Consider the following 26779-nt stretch of genomic DNA (forward strand, 5'->3'; position numbering starts at 1 on the left):
GTTTGCATGTATTGTTGATACATCTGCAGCTTAATTTTTATGAGCCGTTTTCTGCCTCCATCGTGTGTCTGATTTCCCTTCTCTAATCCTCTCTGATCTGTCCTTGCTTATACAAGCTTTTTGTGCAAGATCACCTCTTATTTTCAGTGTGTCGCACACAGCAACTTGTTTTTCCTGACAGTAAAAGGTCTACAAAGCTACAAAGCCCCTGGAGTGACTCTCTCCCACAGAGGACCAGATTGGCACACTTCAAACAAAAAATGAACAGGAGGGTTCGAATTTTTGTCACTTTGGACCCATCGAGCGACCAATCAGAGCAGGCTGGGTCTTTAAGAAGGAGAATGCCTTGATGGTAGAGGGGCTTCCATGGAACATTTCAGCCATCAGGGGGTAAAAGGTGCTGCAGCAAAGTACAGTATGTTTATAAAGTCTTTAAAGACAAACAAACCAACAAAATGAAGCAGGCATGCCCATCTAAACAACAACAACAACAAAAAGAAATCATGATCCTGAAAATGAGCATGATGTGGCATCTTTAAACCATGTCTACCTTCTCCTGATTCCACTTCACACCAAAGTCGAACATTCCAGACAAAAAAATAAATTTAAAACATTTTTAAAAAATCGACTTGCTGGGAAATGCAAAAAAAAACAAAAAAAAACATGCATATTTACTTATATTTAATTCGGTACCTCACGTGTGTTCATAAAAAGAAGTGCACACATACTGTCCTTCCATCCTGTTTGAGTTCCATTTGAATGAGAATCTCCAAAATACAAACTCAGCATCCCCGTGTGTAAATAGAATTTCATCTGGAAGAACGACAGCATATGTCTAAGACACGTTCTCATCCTACCTTATCTCGCCCTTTTTTTCTTACTCTCCTTTTGTCTCTTCCTGAATTATGTGTGTACTATTTCAGTGCAAACACTTGTAAGGTGCATCTGATTATTAATACACACTTCAACTCAGGTCTCACATCCAAATAGTTTATTTCTGCAATTCACAGCACGGTGTCGATTTCAGAATTTCTCCCTGCAGACACGCTGTAACAACAGTTTGCTGTGTGCTCAGCCAAGTGCCCAGCGGTAAACCTTTCTGGTTTGCTCTCTGTTGCCCACAGTTCTACGCCAGCTCTCTCTTCCAATCTGTTGATAAGAAACAATGAGATTTATCTTCAAGTCGTTTTTGTCATTTTTGTGCATCCCTGTAACCCTCTCAGCATAAGTGGGTATAGTACATAAATGGATGTTTCTTTTATGCCTTTCTTTGTGTGATTGTGAATCTATCAGAGTTTATAATATGAGAACTAGGATGAGGAGAACTCGACAATATTAGTCGGATGCTTTGAATGTCGTCACTGATTGGTGTGTTTTGGGTTTGTTCGTCAATGTGAGTGCGACTGCATCACTGATACGGAGCATTACTTGTCTAAATATCATTCAAGGTACTCGGCTCTTCCAAATGTGAGGCCTTATTGAAATCTCATTGCCACATCACGACACCAATCAAACACGTTAAAACATACTCACTGAATCTTAACTACAATGACATCCTGCAACAATTCAGTAACTCAAACTTTAAAATTGGGACTTACATTATTATTACTCATTACATGAGCCCGTTTGTCACTGTCATGATGTATTTGATGCCGTTTGACAATTTTGAGACCTCTACAAAATGGGAGGTCACTGCACTCACCAGGCACAGAAATTTCAATATGGAAATTTGGCAATATGTTGACTTTGACAAAATCTTGCACACGCTATTCATGAGAAATTTCCAGCCTTATGAACAGTTATGAGCTGCCAAACCTTTGTTTCAGAACATAAATTACAGGTACTTCCATACAGTGGGTTCCACACTAATTGAACTTGGCATCAAACAGCTCCCTTAATGATGAGGAAATCTGCTTCACCAAAGTGTAAGACATGCAGGATGCTCTTTCCGCTCTTTTAGAAACTGCTTTTGTGGGCTGAGGCAAACACGAACAAATATTCCCTAAACCCCAGAGGAAAAGAGAATTGAATATACATACAAGTCCTTGGTGCCAAGCTTACAAAGGCCATCGCAGTCTCTGTTCTGGCTCAGCTGCTTATTGAGCATGTATAACCCTTTTAAGTCAAAGCTGAACAAGGAGATAACCCTTTAAGCTCCTTCCTAGCACATTTTGGAACATTATTTCAGTGGTTGTGATAGTTTCCCTTTAAAATAAAGAGTTTAGATTTATAAATTTTAACAGGAATTACTTGTTATGTGCTTGTTAAGTTATGTTGGAATAAGTCTCTGTGAGTTAGTATCACATCATTTGGTTAAAAGAATGAGAGAAAAAAAACATGATGACATCATGACAGCACCATCAGTTAAATGTGTGTTGTCAAAGCAATGTCTGAGTTAGGCAAGTATGAGACTGACAAGTAAGAGTGTGGTATATGGCAAGCATTGTAGTTTTAAATAATTAAAACTTATCTAGAGTATTCAATTATAAAACAGTCAAGCAGTCTGAACTCCATGGTCCATCAATCAACAAATATCCAACTTTATATTGGGGAAGGAAGCTCCCAAAGCTAACCACTAGAGGCTGCTCTGTTTCTGTGTCAAATAAAAGGCTGGTAAATGTGGTTGCCACACTGAATATGTGGACTCCAAGAGACTTTACTTTGATATGTGGGAGCTAAAGCTGAAAACGGTGGAGTACATGCTCCCTCAGCAATTATGTGCAAGTCAATTAACAGCTTTATTATTATTATATTCCACAATAAAACACCATCATAAGCAGGGCTGTTCTGTGTGTGCAAATGCAAGATTTTAGGGGTCAGTTAGGCACAGAGCTGAAGTGCAGAGGAGACCGTCTTCAGGATGTCTCGACAGGAAGTGATTATCGTTCTGACAGAGATGGAAAGATTACTTTTCAACTGGGATACCAGAGCACAGAAGAGTCCAACCTGTGAAGGGGCTAAAGTGTGCAGAGAGGGAGAATAGATGGTCAGTTCACCACAGAGAAGAGATGGACAGTGAACCAGAAGCCGAGCAATCACAGGGTAGTAATCCCTTGGTAGCATTTTAGGCTACCGACTAACAATGGTGCTTTAAACTGTGTGTGAGCAGCCACTGGGTGCCAGTGCAGTGCACGTAGGAGAAAAGGTTTGTAGAAGATGAAGACGAAGATGAAAATTGCTGCAGCATACTGGGTAAGTTGAAAGGGTGTCAGAGTGGACAAAGGAAGATCAGGAAAGAGGAAGGAAATACCTTTGCTGATGCAGAAGGGAAGAAAAAGTTTTCCCGTTTGGCAAAAGCTCCTTTTTTTCTCCCCAACAAGCTATATGAGCAGTTTGCAGTTGGCCAGATCTTTTTTTCTGCTTTTCTCATTTTCTTAAAGAAGGTAAAAGCTCAAGAAACACATTGCAGCAAAAACACTTGCAACAGTGTTTGCCAACAAAATATATATAGCCTCCCTCCATGAATTGCTCATATGAAGAAGAATTATGAGTCATGCAAGCTATATATTCCAAAATAAAATAAAGAACACTATCCTGCAAATCCTCATTATTCAGCTGCAAGTAGATGATATCAGTTATTTTCACGTGGTGTTCATTCATCAGCGGTCTCCTCACAGTCTTCTCCTTCCGCATAAAGCCTGATAACGTGCGGCAAAGGGAAATTTGACTTAGCATGACACAGCGGGTTCATAATTTCTATTGGCTGCCATGCTGTTGGGATTCATCCCTGAATGGGATAATTACTGAGTGTTTGAAACAGTCGAGTGAAACAAAAGGCAGCACAGACAAAAGAAAAATGCTTGTGTTCAAAACAGTTGGCTCAAGCAGAAAATATAGACAATGTGGCACTATGCAAAAAAAAAACAAAGGCAAAATTCTAAACAGAATCTAGATTGTTTACTTGAATTTCCATTTAAACTTTTTGTTATTCGGCATTGTTCAAAGGGCCACTGGAAGTGTAAAACACAGGCAGCATCATCATACACCTGAAAGTGCTTTTGGGATTTCTAAACCACATATTGTAATGAGTTAAGTCACACAAAACCAATTTTTCCTCTTCCGCACTACTTCTGATAGTATCCGGCGCAGGTTGTACTTCATTAGACAAGACACCTCTCTCTGAATCCGACCTATTTTTCAAAAGCGAGTACTTTGATGACTCCACACTACATGCATATTTCTCAAGCGATCAATCCACTCTGTTTTCCAAATCCAAATGATAAACACACGCATGTTTGCAGGCTTTCATCCTTTTCAGGTGCTACTTAATTGGGCAATGTGGGATGATATGAAAAACTGATTAAAACTTTATACCAAGATGTGCAGTATTTTCATATGCTATAGATCTAAGCTGCTGTGGGACTCATGATATACTGAGCACCTCTCCTCACTCTGCACTCTTTACTATACATGTACGTATATGCAATTATTTCTGTTTTCTAACTTGCATTCTTTGTTTTCTCTCCCACAGCAGGTATTCCTTGCCTTGTGTTACAGAATTTGTTTGCGTCTCTTGGATGTCCTTCTCACCCTCCAACTGGTTGACACAGATGGCTCCCGACTCCGAGTCTGGTGTTGATCGAAATCCTGTTAAAAGGGAATTTTCCTCACCACTGAACATAGATCTCTGTGCGCTCTCAATAGGTGTCGTGCAAGCATTCATCTTCAACATTTTTCTGCCACCTCGGGACAGCGTCATAAGTATGTGGAAAGATTTAAGCAGTGGGCTGCTCTTATTTGTATTAGCGCTGTGGTTTCTTTAGCTTTGCTCTGCTGTGGAAAACACAGAGGTCAAGGTGGACAAATATCTGCTTTGTGATGAAGTGAAACTAAGTGTTAAATAATGAAGACTGCCCAGTGCAGCTGTTGTCTAAGCCTTTCATCCGTGTTTCTTTGCTATTTATGGCTTTCAGCACTTTGTCCTCTTCGTGTGAAAACTCGTAGCATCATCTCTGGAGCCTATGCTTTGTTCATAGGAGGACTACATGTTTGTCTGTCTCCACTGGGAAAAAAAAAAGGATGTCTGCAGGAGCTAAGAATGACACAGACAGATACCTCCGTGAAGGCTCTGTGAAATAGATTCAGGAATCACCAATTAAACTGATGTTTTTAGACTGAAGGAAGAAGCTTGAAAACTGGGATAGAACCCACCCCTGCAGAGGGATAATATGCAAACACCACAAAGAAAGCCCCGGCCAAGATTTGAACGGGAACAGTTTAGCTGTGAGTGGAAAAGCTCATGAGGAAGTGACCATATAGACATATCATCACATTAAACTGATTTAAAGCGGACTGCATCAATTTAGATTGAGTTGGCTTCAAACTGGATTGTAAAACTTGAGTTCAACTAATTTGTTTTCTTTTTAAAGTGCCTTGAAGTGATCTCTGTTGTTAACTGGCACTGTTTTAATAAAACCTTTTGTACAGAATCATGAAGCAGCTTTATCATTTCAATTAAAATGGGCAAAAAACCAACAGGAACAATGTGGAATGCTTCCTTCGAGTTGGGATATTGTTCATGAGTGATGGCAAGATGGAGCAAGAGATGGACAGATGGATTGGGGCTTTGTCAGCAGTAATGAGGGCCCTGCTCCGGTCCATTATGGTAAAGAGGGAGCTGAACCAGAAGGCAAAGCTTTCAATTTACCGGTTCAACTTTGTTCCAACCGTCACCTATGGTCACGAGATCTGGGTAGTGACCGAAAGAATGAGGTCGCAGATACAAGCTGCTGAAATGGGTTTCCTTCGAAGAATGGATGGACTCAGCCTTAAAGATAGGGTGAGGAGCTCAACCATCCGTAGGGAAGTCAGAGTAGAGCGGCTGCTCCTCTGCATCAAAAGGAGTCAGTTGAGGTGGTTCAAGCATCTAGTTAGAATGCCTCCTGGTTGCCTCCCTTCAGAGGTTTCCAGGGGATGTCCAACTGGGATGTGGCCCTGGGGCAGACCCAGAACTTAGTGGAGGGATTAAATATTCCTTCTGGCCTGGAAACGCATTGGGATCCCCCAGGAGGATCTGGAGAGTTGCTGGAGGGAAGGATGTCTTGGTTTCCCTCCTGAACCTGTTCTCTCAGTGACCCAACTATGGATAAGCGGAAGACAATGAATGAATGGAGGGATGGGCCAAAAAGAGATTCAACTTACACTGAAACATAGAGTACTTTCGAGGTAAATTCAATACTCAACAGATACTTGTAGATACTTCAATACTTGAAATGGGTGACCATGCAATCCTGAAATGGAGTCAGCGGGTGTAGAAAATGGATAGATGGATGGATCAATGAACAAACTGATGGATGGATAGATAGATGGATGAAATGGCTGAAGTAAATTTTGTTGTGTACAGTGTACAAGACTTAAAGACAATTTTTTTCCTCCAGTCTCAGCATATTCCAGACCTGCAAGCTACTTGGAGTGTCCAAGAGGACTAGATGCCAAGTGCTCAGAGAGATTATCACGGTAAAGAAGGATGAAACCAGAGCACAAATGAATTAGATAAAAACACTGAAACATCCAAATTGAGCCGGAATATACAAAAACAGGTTTTTTTAAAGGTTTTATTGACAAATAAAGTAAGAGGAACTCTTGATGGGTATGATGGATGAGCTTGTGCTGCATCAATAAAATACAGGGGTCAACACTTTCCGTTAGGCCCCAGCAGGATGGAGGTTTCAAGGTTGTAAAAGGTTGCTTTCATTACTCAAAATTGCATTGCACATTCTCCATGGCAAGTGGGCTCAATAAAGCCTGGGCAACAATGACGGCCCACTATTTTTTATTTGACTTTTTTTTAAGGCTAAAGGGCTGTTGTTGCAACAGCCAAAGTTTTACATGTTTCTTTTTGTTAATAGTAGGTGCTGAGGCCATCCAAACAATTTATCAAAATGCACTGGTTTATTAACGTGGTTCCCCATGTACAACGAAAGAACTGCACAGTTAGGAGCTCATGAATTCCTTACAAATGTAGTTATAATAGACTGATCTCTTTAATTCATGAGGTGAAGACCCCCCAAAAAAGAGAGCGTTCTTCTTCAAGAAGGTATATGCATTGCTTGAGAAATGGCTATCTGGATTTGTAAAAAAAAGTGCTATGCTGATCAACAGTTGTCTCCAGAGGAGGCAATGCAACTAATATGGTTACCCAAGCCAAGGACTCAGGTTAGTTAATGCAATAATTGATAGCGCGTGTCAGGATGACGCCATCACATGATCATTGGTTTGCACGTTAGTTGACCATATTATAACCTTTATGTCCATATAGAGACAAGGAGTTATCCCAGCTGCCATTTGACGGGAGGTACACCCTAGACAAGTCGCATCACAGGGCCACACACAACAAATAAGACAAACAACCATGCATGCTCATTATTATACAGTCAATTTAGACCCACCAATTAACCTAACATACATTTAGACTGTGGGAGGAGTCCCGAGCACCTGGTAAGAACCCACGTATACAGAGGCATTACATTCAGACTCTCACATACAAACAGGAAGTTTTCTGTTGATATGTGTTTAGTCACTGAATGTTTGAGATTGAAGGTTGAGAATGTTGTTTGTAATTTTGAGTTAGCTGTTTGCTACAATTATGAAAGGCACGAAAAGGCAAACGAGTTCGGGAAAAAGGTTACTACTTAAAGTAGTTGTCTGATAAATCTGCACAACTAACAGTTGCAATAAGTAACGATAAATGTGTAACCTTGTCATTTGCACTGAGAAAACTAAAACTCACACGGTTAAATATTCATGTTCGAGGCTCCATGATATTTTGGTTTGAGTGAAAGCGTCGTATGTGTTTAAAAAAACAAAAACAAATGAATGGGCGCAATCTGCGTTGTTGTTGAACACACGCATGCTGTAATAATGCGCACAGATTGTTGTGGGAAGTTCTTAGACAAGCCTTCAATTATGAAGAGAAGTGAGAGAAAGTTCCAATTGTAAAACATTTAAATCAATTTCTTAATGAACATGAATGAATTCTAGTGCTTCATCATATACCGTCTGAATTAAACATTAAATGTGTCATCTCACTGTATCAATCAATCCAACTGGCTCTGCTCCTGTCATTTGCTCTACCATTACTTTGAAATTTCTGCCACACTTGCCCTTGAGAGCCATCCACCAATTTGTTGAGCTGCACAATCAAAGATTTATGAGAGCTGGGTGCATAGCCGATCCAATTGCACCTAATATGCTTAACAGCTGTAATATCTCTTATTTTAATAAATGCTCGGTGCTAGTGGGGCCAGTCAGAGCACTCGTAACGGAGATAAAGCACCCATTGTCACCCAGGGCACCGGCCTGGAGGAAAAATTAAAGACTTATTGCAGGGCAGCATACACCAAAAGGCTAATTCGCAGTGTAATAAAACAATGAAACGTGTTTACCTTGAGAGTTGTGTTACAATCTCTTATTACAGCTGCAGCCATGGCTCAGCTGACAAATGATTCCGCAGAGAGGAGCAGATCTGGCAGCTTGTCATGGCCAGTATTGATTGGGCTTGGGAGTTGATGCTGTGAATCAAAAAGCCTCTAATGGAGCGGTGGAGTTTGTTTTGAGCGGCTGCTTGCATGTGTTACCACTGCAGGTAATTGCACATGCGTGGAGACATTTTGAGTAGGATGACAGGGAAACGTGTTACCAGTGTTTTCTTGTTGTGTGGTGTTATATTATTCAGTGTTTGTGTTGGGCTCTCTGCTCTGGATTTGCTCTCTCACACATCAACACTCAGCCTCACGTTTGTCCCCCAGAATCGTGTATTCAACTGAAACACAATGAAAGTGTGTGTAGACATTTTCTTGGGCCTTGATATCTTCTGGCCTCAGGAAATTGTGAAAATAGACGCTGGAGGCAGGGAGCATTAACCTTAAAGATGACACTTGCTAATGTAAAGTGAGGGAGCGTGCAGGCCAACTAGCTGGGGAAGTGATTAGAGCCATAGCTTTTCTACCTTTCAATCACTTCACCTGCAAGTTTTTGCTGAAAGCAATCTCCCTCATTCTGTATGTCTGCTAATCCAAACAGAGTCCACTGTCTCTCCAATTCCCTCTCCCTTTTAATTCCTTCTTTTTGTTTCTAATACACCAGGGGATTATCTTTACTCGTATGGTACAACAGCGAAGGCACAGGATAGTTTGGCTGTCCCTCGTTTTGTCAGAGAAAAACAACCCAAAAAAACCAACAACAATTTAACACAAAACAAATTGCTTATTTTCTGTCATTCTGTATCAAAATCTAAACTGCCAGACTGATTAAAGACTCAAAAGCTCTTGGAAAGAAGTCTTCACTCAATGAAAGAAACATTAAGAAGTAAGCTTCTACTGCAAGAATAATTTTTGTATCAAGGTCTGCTCTACTTTATGCTGCCCTGATACATAAAAGATAAGACAAAAGGTTTTTTTGAGTCTCATCCCATTTTCATCCCTATAATCCTCAGCAGTAATAGGCCAACAGTGGGTGCTGTTTGTAATATCTTAGTTTATATCACAATTTCAAGGTGATATGAGGGCATGATTAAATGCTATTATGTTATCGTGTGATAACATAACAACGTGACATGGTTGACTGAAGGAGAGCTGTTTCCTGTAGTGATCATTTTGAAAGGCAGGCTATAGAAATCATTTCACAAGAGGAATAATTAACAGCTTGATGATATAGCCTCGCATAAGTAAGTGGGGGCGAAAACTCAATGTAGAAAGTTTAATTCAGTTGAATAAAACAAAAAATAGCTTGGAACGCGCATCTATTTATGAATTCATGCTCGTGAATAATTCATGACAAGCAAATTTACAACGCAAGGTGAAATTGGAAAAGCAGGGCAGAGTGATGGGGGACAGAAGGATGGGGAAGGAGAGGAGTTAAGACAGATAGTCGTCCAGAGGGAATACAAAATTCCATGGGCCGTCATCCCGCAGCTCAGTTCTGCAGTTGCTGTTCATTAATCAATACTAAAAATATCTTTCCACTAATTCCAGAAGATTTGATGCAGCTTCTCCATCGGTCAGAGTGTTAGACACCCAGACCACTTTAGAGGACTGACATTGTTAACTCTGCCCTTTGAGGCAAATCCATCACGTTTTAAGGATTTGATGCTTCATGTTCTCATTTTCCACCAAACAGTATTGATTTACTGACAGTGACGCATGTAAGAGATGTGATCAGTCTTACACACCCACACAACAGCATCACCAGCTATGGTAATTAGATTTACTAAATCATCATATGTGAAATGTGAAATCTAAATTCTCAAGGTTAAAGGTTTTAGAGAGGTTCGAACATGTGGTTGGTTTTTCTTGGTAATAATCTCTAGAGGACAAAAAAAAACATCTCTATATCAATGACTTGAATCTTTCATTTGTATGATGAATTAGCCATTTAGCTCAACACAACAACAAACTGTTAGCTCATCACTCTAATTAAAGTATTTTCGTTGTAGGGTGACATCAGTATTTCCTACAATATAGTCCTATTGCAGCAGTTAACACAAATGTATAGTCCACCTTGGTAATATTTGCTCATCTTGAGGATTTGGACCCGGTGACAGCAGACACTGTGTTTAAGACCAGCTACACTCTGCCCCTAGTACAGACTGACAAGCTGACAATTACCCAGAGGGCTCAAGTTTGACACACTGCCATTCATGCATACTTTTACACCTATGGATCTCTGATCTGTGCAAAGAAATCCTCCAACTGTAATGATCATAGAGGATGTCTTTAAGTATGCCCCACAACAACATTTTCAAGACAAAAGGGGATTGTGGTTTGTGTTAAAATCAACCCTCATGGATGCCATTTTGCTGGTTGCTTAGCTTGCATGCAAACGCATCATGTTATAATAAAACCACTTGGGTGAAGCCAGTGACTTTGTTTGGTTCGAGTTCAAATCCAAAGTGCTTGGTAAGGGTTAAAATAGGATCAAGGTGAAGACTAAAATATAGCCTTTTTTACAACCAGACCATGCCTTTGCAGATGCCATGTATGCTCTTCACACGCAGTTGGTCAGACCTAAAAAGTCGTATCTGCCCGCTTGAATACTTAACTACTTAATGCAATCTAGTGGTTTGTACTGATTATTAAAAAAAAGGAAAAACAAAAATTTAAGAGAAGCTACATTTTGTTTACAAGGCTGATAGAACCTCCCTCTATATCTCCTGAAATCGCCTTGTGTCTACATCTGAATGACTACTTTCTCACCAGCCTGCATGCTTAACAAACCTCATTTTTCTGCACTGCTGCTATCTCGTTTATACTCTTCATCCTTTCACCCACAATTACTCCCTCCTAGTGTTTCAACCTCTAACTTTTGCTCAGCTCGGCCCTTTTGATTTAGCTTTTTTTCTTTCCATTTATTTTCCTTTTCATTTTCTTTCTCAACCCCTAATCGCTGCCTCTACCAATCCTCCTCCCTTCGCAGTCAAACAGCAGGTAGTCGGCTATAAGCCTCTCTGACATTAGCTGATATTAGGCCATAGGGTCTATTAGGTCCTGCCTTGCCATGCGAGTTATTGAGGAGAGAGCGAGTGCTTTGGGAATGATCACTCTCACATATGCCTGAGCACTGACTCACATAAGCAAACACAATCCCTCACAGAAGTAAACACAAACCCACACAAATGTTTGAGCACCACAGTAAAGCTTCAGCAATCTCCCAAACATGCCCACCTTACACTCAGTCAGGAAGCTGGAGAAGGATCTACTTCGACACATGCACCCTTTCTTGCTAAATTCATTGCGCATTTTAGGTTCAGCTTCTTTTTATTGTCATATAGAACGGGCTGTTTGTATTTTTGCTTTTTTATCTAAGAAAATATCTTTCTTCTTTTAGGTTTAGATGTTAGGGAAAGGCTAACTAAAATGTGGCTCTTCTGTACAGATTGCATTCACACCTGGCTGTGCTCCAACCACCGCCAGACATCACACTCATTTGAGCAATTGTAACGCATACTTAGTGCATTGGAAGCTGCAAGAACATGTTGTTTATCCTTTTCCATATACACAGAGCATGTGGGTGTAAAAACAGTCTGAGTAAGTCTAACAATCCGGATAGATAGATATAGCGATAGCTATAGATATAGAGATAGATAGATTAGATCTCAACTAAGGTGACATTCATTTTTCATGTTTTCTACGAGTTCCTCTGATTTCCTATACGGTACATAGAGTGATATCAGGTACTGTAACACTGCTCCCTCAGACATCTGAGCAGATGAGCCCACATCTCTGCATGTATCCATTTTATTTATCACCATCAATCACTCCAGTTGTGATTTGACAAAAAGAGAAACACACAAAGAAGCAAACATATTTTTAGTGCACAGCCCGTTTTACTTGATCATTCTTGCACACACGTGGATTATTTCAGCCAGCAGAAGCCTGGAGACAAGCACCTCGGTCTCACAATTAATACCACACTCAGTTATTTCACTGGGGTATGAAAAAAAGAAGCAATTTAAACAAATGACCGTCAATAGCAAAATGTCATGTGGGAAATAAGAAATTAGAGCAGCAGCTGTATGACAAATGTGAGAGAGTGCAGCAGTCGACAAAAATCATACTTTGTAGCTGTGCATGACACAGGCGTCCGCTTCGAGGCAACAATAAAAGTTCTGCTTACTTTAGAGGTTCTCTCCTTTTGCCTTCTGCTGTGAAAAGTTGTCTGATTATATCCCTCAGAGTTAGTGGGCAGGCCTCACTCATTTTCTACTCCTTTACAGTTAGAAGGGATTGAAATGAGCGTGTTCGTATTTTCCAAAAAAACTGAACGAAACGAGGTGGTTTTTGTTTTGAAATCGGAGAATAAGAAGAGAGTTCCACAAGAGAACTACGAGGGAGTGAAAAATTTTAGTTTTATTTATTTTCTATTTAGTTTTACTGTATTTTATTTTGTTTGATGTTTTCAACTTTCAAGTTTGCAGCTCAACACTGTCCTGTTTAGTCCGAGCAATTCTGGTACCAAAGCAGAACTCTGCACAAGGCCATTCTGTGTGGTCCAAGGCCTTTTCACACAAAAGCGCCTAGTGTCAATAAAAGATCCCCTCGAGAAAGAGGACAACTTTGGGCAATTCATACTTTGGGCAGATGAGATGAAAACAAAGTTATCTGGACACGCTTTCATTCAGTGAGCTGTGTAACCTTGTCAAAGCAGACATCTTCTTACAAAAGGGGGTAACATTAAAATCCTGTGGGCCTTGGTCAGCATTAGACCTTACAACAAATCGATGATGGCAAACATAACAGCCAAAGCGGTCAAAGAAATGGTTGTCAGACAGCGATATCAGCATTTTGGAGACGTAAAACCAGTGGGGTCGGCTAAAGATTTAAATGAAGAAAAACATTCCAACCTCTAAAGACATCAGGGAAGTTTTCAGGAGAGGGGATGGTCTACAATCCCATTGATCCCATGCAGAGAGTTTCATCGCGATTATAAGAGCAATTTGATTGATGCGATGACAAAGAACATTCCGTGAAGTACTAAGATTTCATTGATATTTCATCACAATATCTTCTCATCTTTTGCCGCTTGCTAAAACGTTTACAGCTATTCAAACCAAATAAAAGTTCACCCTGAATTCTGATTTGAAATTCTGTCAGAAGGCCCGACATATCACACTGATATGTAAGCCATATGTAAACTTTGTGCCGACTCCTCAAACCGTGAGCCACTTAGTGACCAATAAAGAACTATTATAGTCACATAGATATTTCCAAATTACATAATATCCTTCATCTAATTAGTGCTTAAATGTCAACACATACATTATCTGTACAGACAAATGTTAGATAAAATCTCAGATGTTTGGGACTTAAAATGTAGCAGCTTGCACACCTTTTATTTCAGGAAGGGTAACAAGAGGCTTGAACTCTGAGTAACTTAATCCTTCACCCCAGCAGTCTGTCTCATTGTCTCCTGGCTCATTATGAGGGAAAAAAAAAAAGAAAAGATTTGTGATATTTGTTGACTCAACTTCCCAGTAGAAGCCAACATTTTGTTCGCCAACAACATGATAACTACTGAAAATCACAAAGCAACATGGAATTCTATCTGTTTATTGCATGCCCGTGAGCCTTGGGGGTTGCCAGTTTCAGAAATGATTCACACTGTGCTGCCACCTTCATTTGAGCGGTGAGCAGCGAAGATGAGTTCATGCAGAACACCCAACAAAGCCAGTGTTGTCTCTTTCATTTTCATACTGTATCTTTTGCTTTTTGTGAAAGGGAAAGGCATTTCGGTTCGAGCGACATGAACGACAGCATCACAAGCCACAAAAAGCATAAAACTTCCTTTTCTTCTCCTTCCCCACCACTGCATCTCATTTGTCACAACTGTGAATTCTAGCTGCCGTAATGACGGTGCGCTCTTGTCGGGCAACTATTTGGAAGGAAGTCGCACATCTATAAGAAATTATCACAAGCTTGATTTAGAAATGACAAATTTCTCAAAGTGATGTGTTGAAAAACGTCCTTTTTTTTAAACTATCCTGCAAGTTCTCGAGTTTACAGAACACAAATTCTCGCAAAAACTTAACAAACTGCCTTTGTAATTTGCCTTAGACTTCTTTTTATCTTCCACCCAAGTAACGTGGTTTTAACCAGGGGTCCCAGAACCTGCAGGACTGTGTTGTTTCTGGATAGGATCCTGAGCTCAGATCACATACTGCATATGCTACTATGTTGATCACTTCAGTGTATGAAGAACACTTACTATCAGCTCTGATTATTTGGCGATTGCATATAGAAATAATTTTTTCAAGGTGAGTCAGGAGGTACTTTGCTGTCAGAGGCTTGATCAAAACTATGTTGGACAAAATCCAAAAACCTAAAATCAACAGCCAATACTATCTGCTCCATCTGAGTATGCTTCAAACTAGATTTGTGGAAACTCAGTGGAACAGTGTATATATGTACATGTGCACGTGTCCCGCCAGTATCTCCGATGACAGGCTGCAACTGAATGTTGCTAATCAGCTCGTTTTTTTTCCCACGCTAAATTTACATCATCCAACTGTCCAACGCCATACTGAGTATGTGCGCACGTACATTTGAGAGGTTTGGTGATTCATTTGACAGCAAAGAAAATGTACTCCTGTAGACTGATGGACAACCTGCCACTCTGCCGGAACATCTTTCACACATTCGCTTTACTTACTTCTCTCCAGCTATCGGCTCCCGTTTCCCTCGCTGTACATAAAGGTGCACAGGAACAAACAAAAAAAGAATATTCTGTAGGCCTCTAAACAAAAAAAAATAGATTATAAATCAGGCTTCTCCTAATTTGACAGTTGGAGGGATATGCTGATATGTAATATCAGTTCACTGGAGGAAATTTTCCAAAAAAAAAGGATAGATAACATTTTCTACTGGATCGTTCCTGGTGTTTTCATGCTTTTTTTTTTTTAATATCTGCAGTCACACAGTAATGAATATTTTCTAAGCCATAAAATCCACATTAACATATGTAACTTTATCATACAAATGACTGCACAACACTGTATTACTGTAATTTCATGAAAGCAACATGCAAATTTCCCGTGGCCACATCAACGGGCTGAGCAAAGTAATTTCAATTTAAAACAAAACACATGCAAAACAGTCATAAATCTTCATATTAAAACAGTACCTGCGAGGTCGTGACTAAATTCATTTAATTTATCTCAGTCGTCTAAAATTTACCTTTCAGCTACTGATGCGGGGAAAAGTAGGTGTTGTGTGAAGGAGAGGAAATCGCTAGACTGTGGAGGTGAGGAAAAAAAGGGGTGGAGGGCTGTGAAAGAAGACTCGCATCTGCATATCAAAGATGGTGGGGAAGAAAGTGTAGAAAATGATGAGGATAAAAAGTGTAAAACGCAGCTATAAATATACCGAGTGTGAAGAAAAATCTTATGGGAGCTAGTCTTTCAGAAGACAAAGCTTTTGTTCTTCTGGTAAATGACACAGTGGATTTGATAAGCGGAATAAGTACTTAAGTGAGATGACATGCCGTAATACACATGTTTAATTAGCGGCACTGGGAGTCAAGTATTATACTCCTGTGTGCTTTGCCTGTCTTGTTAGGCTTGGGCTGATGAATGGAAAAGTGTGACTTTTAAACATTAACTGAAATAAATCTGTTAAAGCTCATTAAATGAAAATGGTATTACATACAAACTATCTTTTGGTTGGGACAAAATAATTACTTCCTTCTCAGCTTGGTGTTGAATTATATCATACAATCAGAAAGTGATCTCTTTCATCTTTTTCCCCACCATGTTTTTTTTTTTTTTCCTTCTCCTTTTTTCCCTCCATTGCTCTCTCCAAAAAACGACTAAACTTTGCCCAGTAGATTCGTCTGTCTTTTGCTTTTTGTCTCAAATGAACTTCAGCGGCGAGAGAAGTGGGTTATTTATCCAAACTGGCACACGGGCCTGGATGTGCGCTTTTCCTGTCAGCTGCGTGCAATCAGCCACGTGCGCCTTTAACTGCGGGCTGAGGATGTGTCTTACAAATAGCACAGGAAATATCCGAGCTTCCCGGAGCAGGTGTGAACTGCTAAGGTGTAATAAACTGAAGGTAGAGATGAGACAAGGTGTGGTTCTCTGAATTTACAGAATGAGAATTTACAGAAACTATATGCCTACTCTCTTGGAAAGATAAATAAGCACCATACATGATCAATTTATAAACCCAGGGAAAGGGTGGATGGAGAGCTGAGGCTGCCTGGTCATTCCATTCGATGTTCAGAGAAACAAAATAGTGTTCTTTTGATAAGATATCCATTGAGTATATCTAACTGCAGTTACCTTGAGACACATTTTTCTGTGAATATTATTAGGTCAATTACAATTTTGTGTGAGGTGAGCACACACATTTTCACAGCTTCTGCCGACATTTGCCCATTGTAAATGTTTTGCAAAATAGTTTCTCCGCGAGTATTTTGTAAGCAGCATCACATTTTTATGACCTCACTCATAGTCGTAGCAGAAGCAAACAGCAGCTTGTGGCCTGTAATCGAAAAGTGCCTGTTACTGTGAGTGCACTTCGGGCTGGACACATTTGGTGGGACAAAAGCTGTAAATAAAGAAATGAACACACTTGCGATTTCTTCCCCTGTAATTTACTGTGATGATTTTAAGTGTCATAGAGAGAACCACATACAGAACTTCAAATACAGTTATTCCATGTAAAAATACACATGACGTCTTTCATTGCTTCTTCAAAGTGTTTCAAGGCTGCCAGGATGTTTGGCCAGTTCATAGCTGACATTTGCATTACCCCACTAGAGTCCTAGCATGAGTGCAAATCTCTTTGTTTACCAGAGTTTGATTTAACCTGGATGTACAAAGCTGGAGTCTGTAGGCAGAGGACCCACTGTGCTCCCTACTGCTTGAGGGCAAATGGATTAGAGACAGGCTCTCTACCCTGATTTAAAATCCCTAAACTGCGCCTTTGTTTTATCTGTCAAAGTGTGCCCTGTCAATGTATCAGAGGGAGTTTCCAACTGGTTAAGCTTTGTGAACCATTAGGAAGCATTAGTCCTTTAGTTTTTTCCCCCCCAATATTAGGCTTTATATACGTCAATCATCTTCCAAATTCTCTAAAGTTGGATACAGAGCCCTGTTTAGCTTAGAGCTTTCAAGATGATCAAAGATAACAATTCCCACGACAGCTCTCCATTCCTACCAATGCTCCGAAGTGTTGGAATTCTTGACACTGGCTTTCAGCGCACACTGAAGCAAAGATGACATAGATAACTCTAATGATGCAAGCTTGATCAGCCTGTTCTGTATGCTCTGCTAAATGGCTGTGATGCAAAAAGAAGCTAATTTGTGCCAATGTTGTGTTCATCTTCCAGCAGCGTTTTATTTCATGATCAAGTCCCTAAGTTCAGGTTAGAATTATTGGCAATTAATTGGACGAAACGGTACCTTAAGATATATATGTAAATAGGGCTGAACGTCGGTGTGGTGGTTAGCACACAAATGAGGCTGTCAGGCTAAAGGGCCAAGTTCAAAAAAAAAAAAGATTCTAGTCATGATCATGAATGTTTTGTAACCCTAAACCGAGTTGTTTTGATCTCTAACCAAACCAAGCAATGTTATACTTAAAGTCAACTGGTAAGTGGCTGTGTTTTGTCACAGCATTTTGTGCTTAAAATGTAACCAAGGGGTGAGGGTGACTGTTGTTTTGTAGAAACAATGTACTTTAGACGAAACGCGACTCTTTTCTAATCCTGACCAAGTAATGTCTGCGTCTAAATCCAATTAGGGAGCAACAAAAGTGTTTAGTAAAGTGTTTTCATGTTCTTAACTGAACATAACTGAATAAATAAAAAAGAAAATAAAAAAGAAAACAGCTGCCATACATTGGTCTCAATCTCACATCACAGGGAGGCATATGGTTAAAAGTGTTTAGCTGCACTATTCACCCCCTTCCTTCTTCCTAATGAGGACTTTATGGCTTCTTAACAAAAGACTTGAATGACAAGTTGTATTGAGCTGCATTTAACTCTGACGGTGTCCTGCATTGTACTTCCTTGTGGCGGTACTTAAGGGGGCACTTTTAAGGCTCATATCTAAGGGCATAGACGTCGGAACTAGAGGTGCGGGGGGTGCGATCTGGCTGCGCAACACCATGACGCAGGAGAGACTAACACATTTGGCCATTATGAACGCTCAAAGTGACCTTATGGATGAAAGCGATGTCTCGACCCTGCAGAAAATTTTCACCAGTAGGTCAACTGAGAGAAGGTCCACTTTTGGAAATGCATGAAAGCCCCGATTCATGAGTGCAGAGTTTTCTTTTTTTCATTTGTGGTGTACTTGATATGCTATGCCTGGGTATTTTAAGTATTGCTACTGAATAAACGACACACTCATGGGTACAAATAATGCTGTTATGTTCCTGAAAGGGGAAGTTCGTTTTATTTAAACCTGGACCTTATTTCTTATCTCTTTCCTTTTTATTAACAACAACACGGCAGCTCTGAACTAACAGTGCATAGTACGCATTCATTCATTCATTCATTCGTCTTAAAGTATTGGTGAAATAAAGACAGATGCCATATTTAGAGGCTGTATTGTCTATGCCCCATTCACTCCCATTATATGGATATACGTGGATCTTGAGTGATCTAAACAGCGTCCTAAGGACGCTGACTTTTACCAAAATGTTGTCAATGAGTAGATGAACGTATTTTATGCCAGAAATAAGGTCCAGGTTTAAAAAAAAAAAGAACTTCCCCTTTGAATGGTTTGATTCAGTTATAGAAGGTTCCTTTTCTTAACAATAAAGATGCCGTGTTCATCCATTCCAGTTCTCTTATAACTGCAGGCTATCATAAAATAACTTCAAATCTTCTACCGCCCCTCCCATTAAAAACCCTGCCCCCCTCTCAGAAAATAGTTCCAACATCCATGTCTAAGTGTACAAACAAACAAGCTATATGCTTTTTTCTGGTTACCCAATGTGTAGGCAACACAAAGCCAATGTCCCACCGAAATACATCCCTCTGAAAGTCAGGCTGGGTGGCACGTTAGAAAAAACAAATCAACAGAATCACAGAAGCTTTTTGCAACCACATACAAACTTCCTGCACCTTTGTGCTGAATTCTAATGTCTAATATTTGTTTGAAAGGGTCCTTCTCGCAATGGCACATTTAGATTCAAATTTTACATGTTTAATAGGGTTGAAGTCAGAATGCTGCTGGTCAGGTTAAAACAGTCCTCAGTACTTTGTGCGGTGTTGGATGCGTGCCTCAACTCATAGTCCTGCTTTATTTGTACTTTTTTCCCCCCCGATATAGGGCTACAACAGGGTAACGCATTTTTTTCCATAAAGGGATTCTCTAATTGTATCATTGCTATGATAAATTCTGTCTCCAGGACCAGAGGTTGCAAAGTCGCCTCACAGGATGAAGGGCCATCAACTATGATTCACTGTAGGTAGGTTCTTTTTTTCTTTTCCTTTCATCACTTACAAATAACCCCCAGAGAGCTTTATTTGCTTCCGTCTATCCGTAAAGCATTGTACCAGAAGAACTTATATATGAAAGTTTTTCCAAACAGAAGTCTTGCAGTTTTTGTGACTTTCTTTCACTAATGGTGTGCTCCTTTGCTTTTGGCTGAAAACCCCCGCACAGACTGCTTCAGGTCAGCTGAGGCTCATTTTCCATTGTTTGTTGGTTTTTCGCCCTCGATCTGGAGACTTCACTCACTGGATTCATTTCCAAAGTCACACATTCTGAAAGCTTGTTTTTTTCAGTTTTTTTTTTTTGTTAAATCAGGAGTTTGAAACATCTGCTGGAACACGAATCAAAAGATCTTTGGTGACAACTTTGTAGCCTTTAGAACTATTGTGCTTTTTGATAATAGCCTCTCTGATGCCATCAGTCAATGCTTGTCTAACTAAGTGTAAAAAAAAAATCCTTTATCGTTCATGTCAAGTATTCATAAGACAGAAAATTAAGAGCATGTGAGACTTCTTTGTTTTTAATAGTGCTTGAACGACTAATTTAAATTCATCAGACAGACGCGTTTCACAGCTGTCGTTGTCATTTCACTATATGCAGGTCTTTTGCACATTTTCATAAGGAATTAAAGAACGTCAAACAATTTATGAAAATATAAAGAATACACAAACTGATTTGTTTGCATTTTGTTTCCTTAATATGTTCTAAATTAATATGCTCTTGTACTACTGAGAGCACCATATTTTTATTGTTTTTTTTTTTTTTTTTAAATATCTCTCCATAGTCAATACAGGCTGCAGCCTAAAGCTTCCTAGTCAGTAACTTAATGGTTTCCTGCCTTCTAAAGATCTTCAAGGGCAGCTGCAGACACAATCATGTAGTCTCTTAAATCCCAAATAAATGCAATTTGATGCCATTTAGAACTGCTTCATCTGAAAGTTGTGTATATTAAGAAGATGGGAATGAAGCAGAAGTGCTCCTGTCGTGCATTTAATCCATTGATTTTTAGAATGCTGACTACTTGGGGGAATTATGTGAAATTACCCAGTACCTGAATAATAGTGCATTTCTGAGAGGCGATATCTGAGAAAGACTTCACATGAACTGCATGTAAATATGCTGAGCTGAAGAGTATTCCCGTTGCATTTTTGTGGCTCCATTAATGTAAAAGAGACATTTTAAAATAAAACAAATCACTCCTGTTGCCAGCGACTTCTCTACACACAGGGAACTCTAAATAGTATCAATTGTAACTATAATAATTGACCCATTCCAATGACATTCATCTGGATTTCAAACAATTTCATAGTGATAAAAAGAAGAAACCGTCAAGCTGTTAAAGCAGACAGAAGAATGAAGTCCAATTGACTGTGACCCATGAGGCAGAAGAGATGAAAAGCACTGCATGGTAACAATACTAAAAAGAAACTGTACTAATGTACAGAGCCTCAGTGTATCGACTGAGGTTGGAATAAGTAAAAGATTGACACACAGAATGTGGGGTGGAGGCTGAGCAGTTTTTCTGTGCCTATTGTACTCATGCATTGATATGCCCTCATCATCTTTCTGTCTTGTGCTTTTCTTCACAGGCAGCATGTGACTTATCTGAGGGAGCCAGGTTTTCATGAGGCTGCCTGTTTAAGGAGAGCTGCCATGGGATAAGTCTCAATCTTCACTCGGCGATCACTCTCATACCCTTCTTGCTCTCCATTCCCCGCATATACACATACAGGCACACATATCTGTGCAAACACAGATGCGCGCAACCCAGCAGCACACCCAGACTACTGATTCCCAGAGCTGCTCCACTGAGGTTTCTAGATAGATAACGCCCTTTTACTCCAGATGATATCTCTTGTGAAATGCAGAAAAACAGTTAAATTGTGAAAGAACAGGTCACAAGGGAAGACAGAAAGTGTCAACAAGAGTGGGGAGTAAAAAAAAAAAAAAGAAGGAAAATATAAAACAAAAACAAAATGTGCTTTTCGCAAGACTAAAAAAGACACCGAAGAGAAAAGACATGGGGAAGAAAAGGGAAAAGACGGTATTTCTTTTTGCCACTGACATTAGAAGGAATAAAAAAAAGGGTAAAAAGATGTGTGTGTGGGGATTTGTGTTAGTGTCATGCATGCACTTGCACACAAGTTACCGGAAAGTCATTTGGAAAATCTGTCCCAAGTTGACTTGCTGCGTTTTGTTGTTGTATCCACGCAGCATCTCACCAAACAGAGTGTCATTGAAGTGGACACCCTGCCTTGGGCATTTTGGTCCTTCACAGTTCTCTGACTGCAGGAGGCAGGAGCGCCCATCTCCCGCCAGCTTGTACTCCTGCACGCACCTGAGGACCACGGACAAACCGTCAATACACTGCATGACATTTGACGCTCTCGCTCAAGGTGAAGAGGAACTGTATGGCAACAGAACACTGTAGGAGGGAAGAAGAGTGTCCATGTTAACACTTATTATTTTAGTTTTACTTAATCGGACTCATTTTGTATTAGATATAATACTAATACTTGCCATCATCATGCTATTGATAATGAGACCTTGTACGCAGTCACTTATATTGTTAGTGTTCATCAGAAACTGCAGTTTGTCTCATGTATATCGACTCTATTTTCTTGCACAGTCCTTTCCTAACAGACAAAGCCGAGTATTCACTGCCGTTAGCTACGGCTGGGGTTTTGGTCTCATGCAGTTGTTCAGATTCCATCAATGAGAAGCAGAGCGCTGTCTTTGCTGGCAACACTCGGATCTGATCGAACTGCATCGAGGCAAATCCATGTTCCTTTTCTGTAACCCTGGAGCGTGACTGAACAAGAGCCTTGCTCAGCTCACTTTACAGATGTCATTTACTAATTTCTCAGGCCAGATTTTTAAAAGGAGACGTTTAAGACACGCAGTATCACAAATGGTTTGGCACTGTGTATGTATGGCATCTAAAACTGGTCGGATAAATAAACGATTGAGGAAAATAGCTTTATTTTCAATAGTTGCCCTTCTTGAAAAATACGAGTCTTAATGAGCATATTATGGCAAGGAATTGTAATCGATATGTAGGTTGGTTCACCCACTGTGGAAGGAGACCTTATGTTCTGCAAACAATTATATGATCCTGCAGATGGAAGGGTCACATTTAGAGCAGATGAGGAAACCCTTCACGGGTCAGAATGGAGCCCATGTTAAGTTTCCACCAAAATCTAAAAGGTGTCAGAAGCTCCATAAAGACAATCTTTCAGAGTTTTTTTTGCCTCATTTACAGTAGCAATGGGCCCGGAAATTAGGCACAGACTGAAGAATTGCAGCGCTTTCACTAGGCTTAAATAGAAAAAGTTTCCATTGACTATTGAAGCAGATCTGGAGCCAAGTTTTCTGAAAACAAGGTTGACAGAAGTGATTTGAAATGTTGTTTCCATTTGTATAAAGGGACGTATAAAATGGGCAAAGACCATTCCAATTGAGCGTATAAATCATTTCACGCATGTATGGGAGTTTTTCTGATTTTCACATTTTCCATTCCCCTTTTCTTAATCATATCTTCAAAACATGAATCAAAGCAGAAATGGCAACCTGGCCAATGAGGCATGAAAAGGTGTTATGGGATGAATGTCAGGCTGCCAGATCACCATCTGCAAAATGACCAAACATAGTACAGCAACAAAGCACTTTCTATTTTCTATTTGAAAGAAAATAGAAAGTGTGTTGCGTGACTCATCTGAAATATAGTTAGAAAGAATATAATGTCCTCTGGTATACTGATCCATGATTTATGCTCATCACATAACACTCACAAAACTAATAGAAATGTCTTAGCTCTGTGATCCAATGTTTCTACCTGAAATATGGGACCAACAGGGGGCCAATTCAATTCCACATTTAGAGGGGCCAGAACAACCAGAGATATATGGTTTGTTACGTTACACCTCAAAAGGAACGAGTTCAAATATGGACAGTTAAAACAAAGCCTTATTTTAATTTAGAAAAATTATGATAATTAACAATGAAAATAAAAACTAAATTTAATTAAAATTAGGGGTTGTAAAAGGGAATTTATTGATGTATATTATATCTATTAGAACTGTGTAATTTTGAAAACATTATGAAAAGCTGAACATTAGAATAGCAAAGAACAATATCAGAAACTTATTGTAACTTTTAAATGGTCATTTGCTTGATGATTTCACAATAGAAACGTTGTTCATCGGAATCTGCTCCACAATTAAACTTTGTTTCTGGCCGGCAGACACCATTCAAATATTTTCCTTTGTCTTTCTTTCTCTTTTCTTCTTTCTGCTGTTATTCTCACCCGCAAAGCATGAGCACATTGCTGGAACTGGGGTCATCTTCGAGGGGTACAAGCTGCTGGAGACACAGCTGTTCACAACCGCCATTGAAGCCATCCGTGCAGTCAATGCCTCTGGAGTAGTCATAGCAACCTGAACCATCCTTCATCGGCCTCAGCCCCTCAGGACACTGCGAGAAAATGATTTCAGGGAAAGAAAGAGGGTATGAGGAAAGGAAACATAAGGAGGATGAAGAGGGGAAAGGATGGATTAGGAACACGGAAGAAGAGGGTGAGGCACAGAGGTCAGATTGCATACTTTAATCAGGACTATAAGGTACTGAGAAGACAGAGATACTATGATGGAAAAAAGACCAGAGAGGGCATGTAGGCTTTTGAGAAAAACTGAAAAGTTTAAAAAACAGAAGACTGAAATCCAATTATCTTATTTGATACTATACAAAGAGGTTTTCCAGTGATTCCAAAATGAAACAGTGCAAAGTGATGGCTTAGAATCATCACCGCAGCTCTGCTCTCTACTAGCCTAGAAAGGCACTCTCAGCTGACACTGAGATCTCTGGTATTTTTCATGCCAGGAACAAAAGTCACATTCTCCAGATGAAGTCGCACATCGACAGATGGAATAAAACTGCTTTGTGTTCCTCAGAGGAGACATGGGCATCTAGTCCTTCCCCAGTCCAAGGACTGTAAGAAATAAGAAGGTATTGTATTGGGAGTTCCACATTCCATAGTGGGAGGGGGAAAAAGGAGAAATAAAGCACTTAAATAAATCAAGTTTCATTAATCACTAGTAATAAACTAAATATATTGCAAAGACTCAGAGGATTAGAAATAGCTCTAGTTTATAGCAGGAATCCTGAAATTACATTGAATCCATTGAGACTTTTGCTCACTCATTATTACTACTACTGAAATCAATTTTCACTTACTAAGACGGCGCTCAATAGTAACTTATCCATAAAACAAACTTTTAGAGTTTGAGTACATCATCAGTTTTAAATCACATTTACCTGAGTGAAAAGACTCTATAATCTGAAGGTGAGTAATGGCTCCAATAAGAACAGTACAGTAAATCCATTCATTTATGGGGTGGATTCCTAATCAATTATGCTTGAGAAATATTACTTTGACTTAAATGCAGCATTAGCAGATTCATTTTCTATTAAGTAAGGACTCCATTAAAATGCTATTTTACTTACAATTAGGAACTTGTGGACTACTATAATGTTCTGGATTGTCTTATCCATCTCAGAAGAAAACAAAAGAGTTTGGCTCAACCCAAGCAATGAGGCTTCACTTTAATGCTATTCTGGCTTGAACTTGACTGATAACATGTCTTTTGCAAACTCCAAGGGCAGAGTGGTAAAAAGCACACCCTGTCAGTTGAAATATGATCAGTTATACTTTATTTACATGGGCAGAGACAACCTGCTTCACTGACTGCTTCATCAGACACATTTTGACATTGTTCTCATTTGGGTGAGTTATTTTATGGATGCTAGTTTGAACACAGTATCATGAATTTGTTACATCATTTCCAACTTTGTTTCCCACTTGGGAAAATATTCATGAGAAAACTACTTGCCACACCCGTCACAACTACAAAAAAAAAGTATTAATCAGAAACTCTGGTTACACACACACACACTGCTGGAGAAAACTAAGAGAAAACCTCCCTGTGTGTAAAGAGAAACAGCATTCAGAAGCTTGGGCTTTTTATGTAAATTTGACCTACAGCAAGTTCTGAATCTCACAAGTAAGTAATGTGCCGGGCTGTGTATGTATTGCGTCCTCCACAGTGTGACATTAGATGCCACAAAGCAAAAACTGAATTCCCACAATGGGTACAAAGTGATGGGTGCATAAACAGTGACCAACAGTGAAAAGAGTTGGTCGTAATTATAGGGGAAGGCTCGTTTCTAAATGTTCTGCAGTTTTAGCCGCGGGACCCAATAAACAATTTCCACTCTCAAACATCAGCCACATGCTGAAAATGTCTTGCTTTCTGACAACCAAGACCTTCCTCAAAGCTGCAGGTATTGCTACTTTATCTCCTTTGCGAGCATTGATATAACACTTCTGCTGGTTTACAGTGAAGATTGCGAGGGACTTTGATTCAGTTATTTCAGTGTGTGGAGCCCTTAATACTACACTCTATGTCGGCCACTGTGACTCATCGGTGACTCTTCGGGTTCTGTGTGCCTGCGTGGGACTGGCTGCGGGCGTTGTAATGACATACAACTACAGTTGTCTGCTGGTTTTGGGGTATTTCTTTAAAACCAAAATCCGTCTTAGTTTTGACAGCCAAGCCCTGTATTTGTTGTCAGCAGGCATGTTCACCCTCGGTTTTAAAAATCTGAATTGAGACTCAGAAAGAGATGCCTCCACTGCTGTAGTCACATGCCCCCAGAAACAAATATCTGAGGTAAAGAGAAATGATGCATGCGTTGCGGTTTCTGAAACCTGGCTGACTGACAGACAGACAGTAGCTCATACCCAACAGCAGCCCTGTTCGCTGGAATCAGGTCATTGGA

General features: G+C 39.8%; 1 protein-coding gene across 1 annotated transcript in view; it reads right to left on the reverse strand.

Annotated features, from left to right (window-relative positions):
* The window catches only part of LOC140276620 (astrotactin-2-like), a 258166-nt gene that overhangs the window by 69472 nt on the left and 161915 nt on the right, over positions 1-26779 (reverse strand). Inside the window, exons 12-13 of the mRNA XM_072371388.1 lie at positions 24249-24415; positions 22092-22280 (exon numbers count right to left, since the gene is read on the reverse strand). Of these exons, the coding sequence (XP_072227489.1) occupies positions 22092-22280; positions 24249-24415 (356 nt within the window). The remainder of the gene's footprint in view (positions 1-22091; positions 22281-24248; positions 24416-26779) is intronic.

The sequence above is a fragment of the Leuresthes tenuis genome, unplaced genomic scaffold (assembly GCF_036924035.1).
Source record: "Leuresthes tenuis unplaced genomic scaffold, fLeuTen1.0.hap1 SCAF_19, whole genome shotgun sequence".
Lineage (NCBI taxonomy): Eukaryota > Metazoa > Chordata > Actinopteri > Atheriniformes > Atherinopsidae > Leuresthes > Leuresthes tenuis.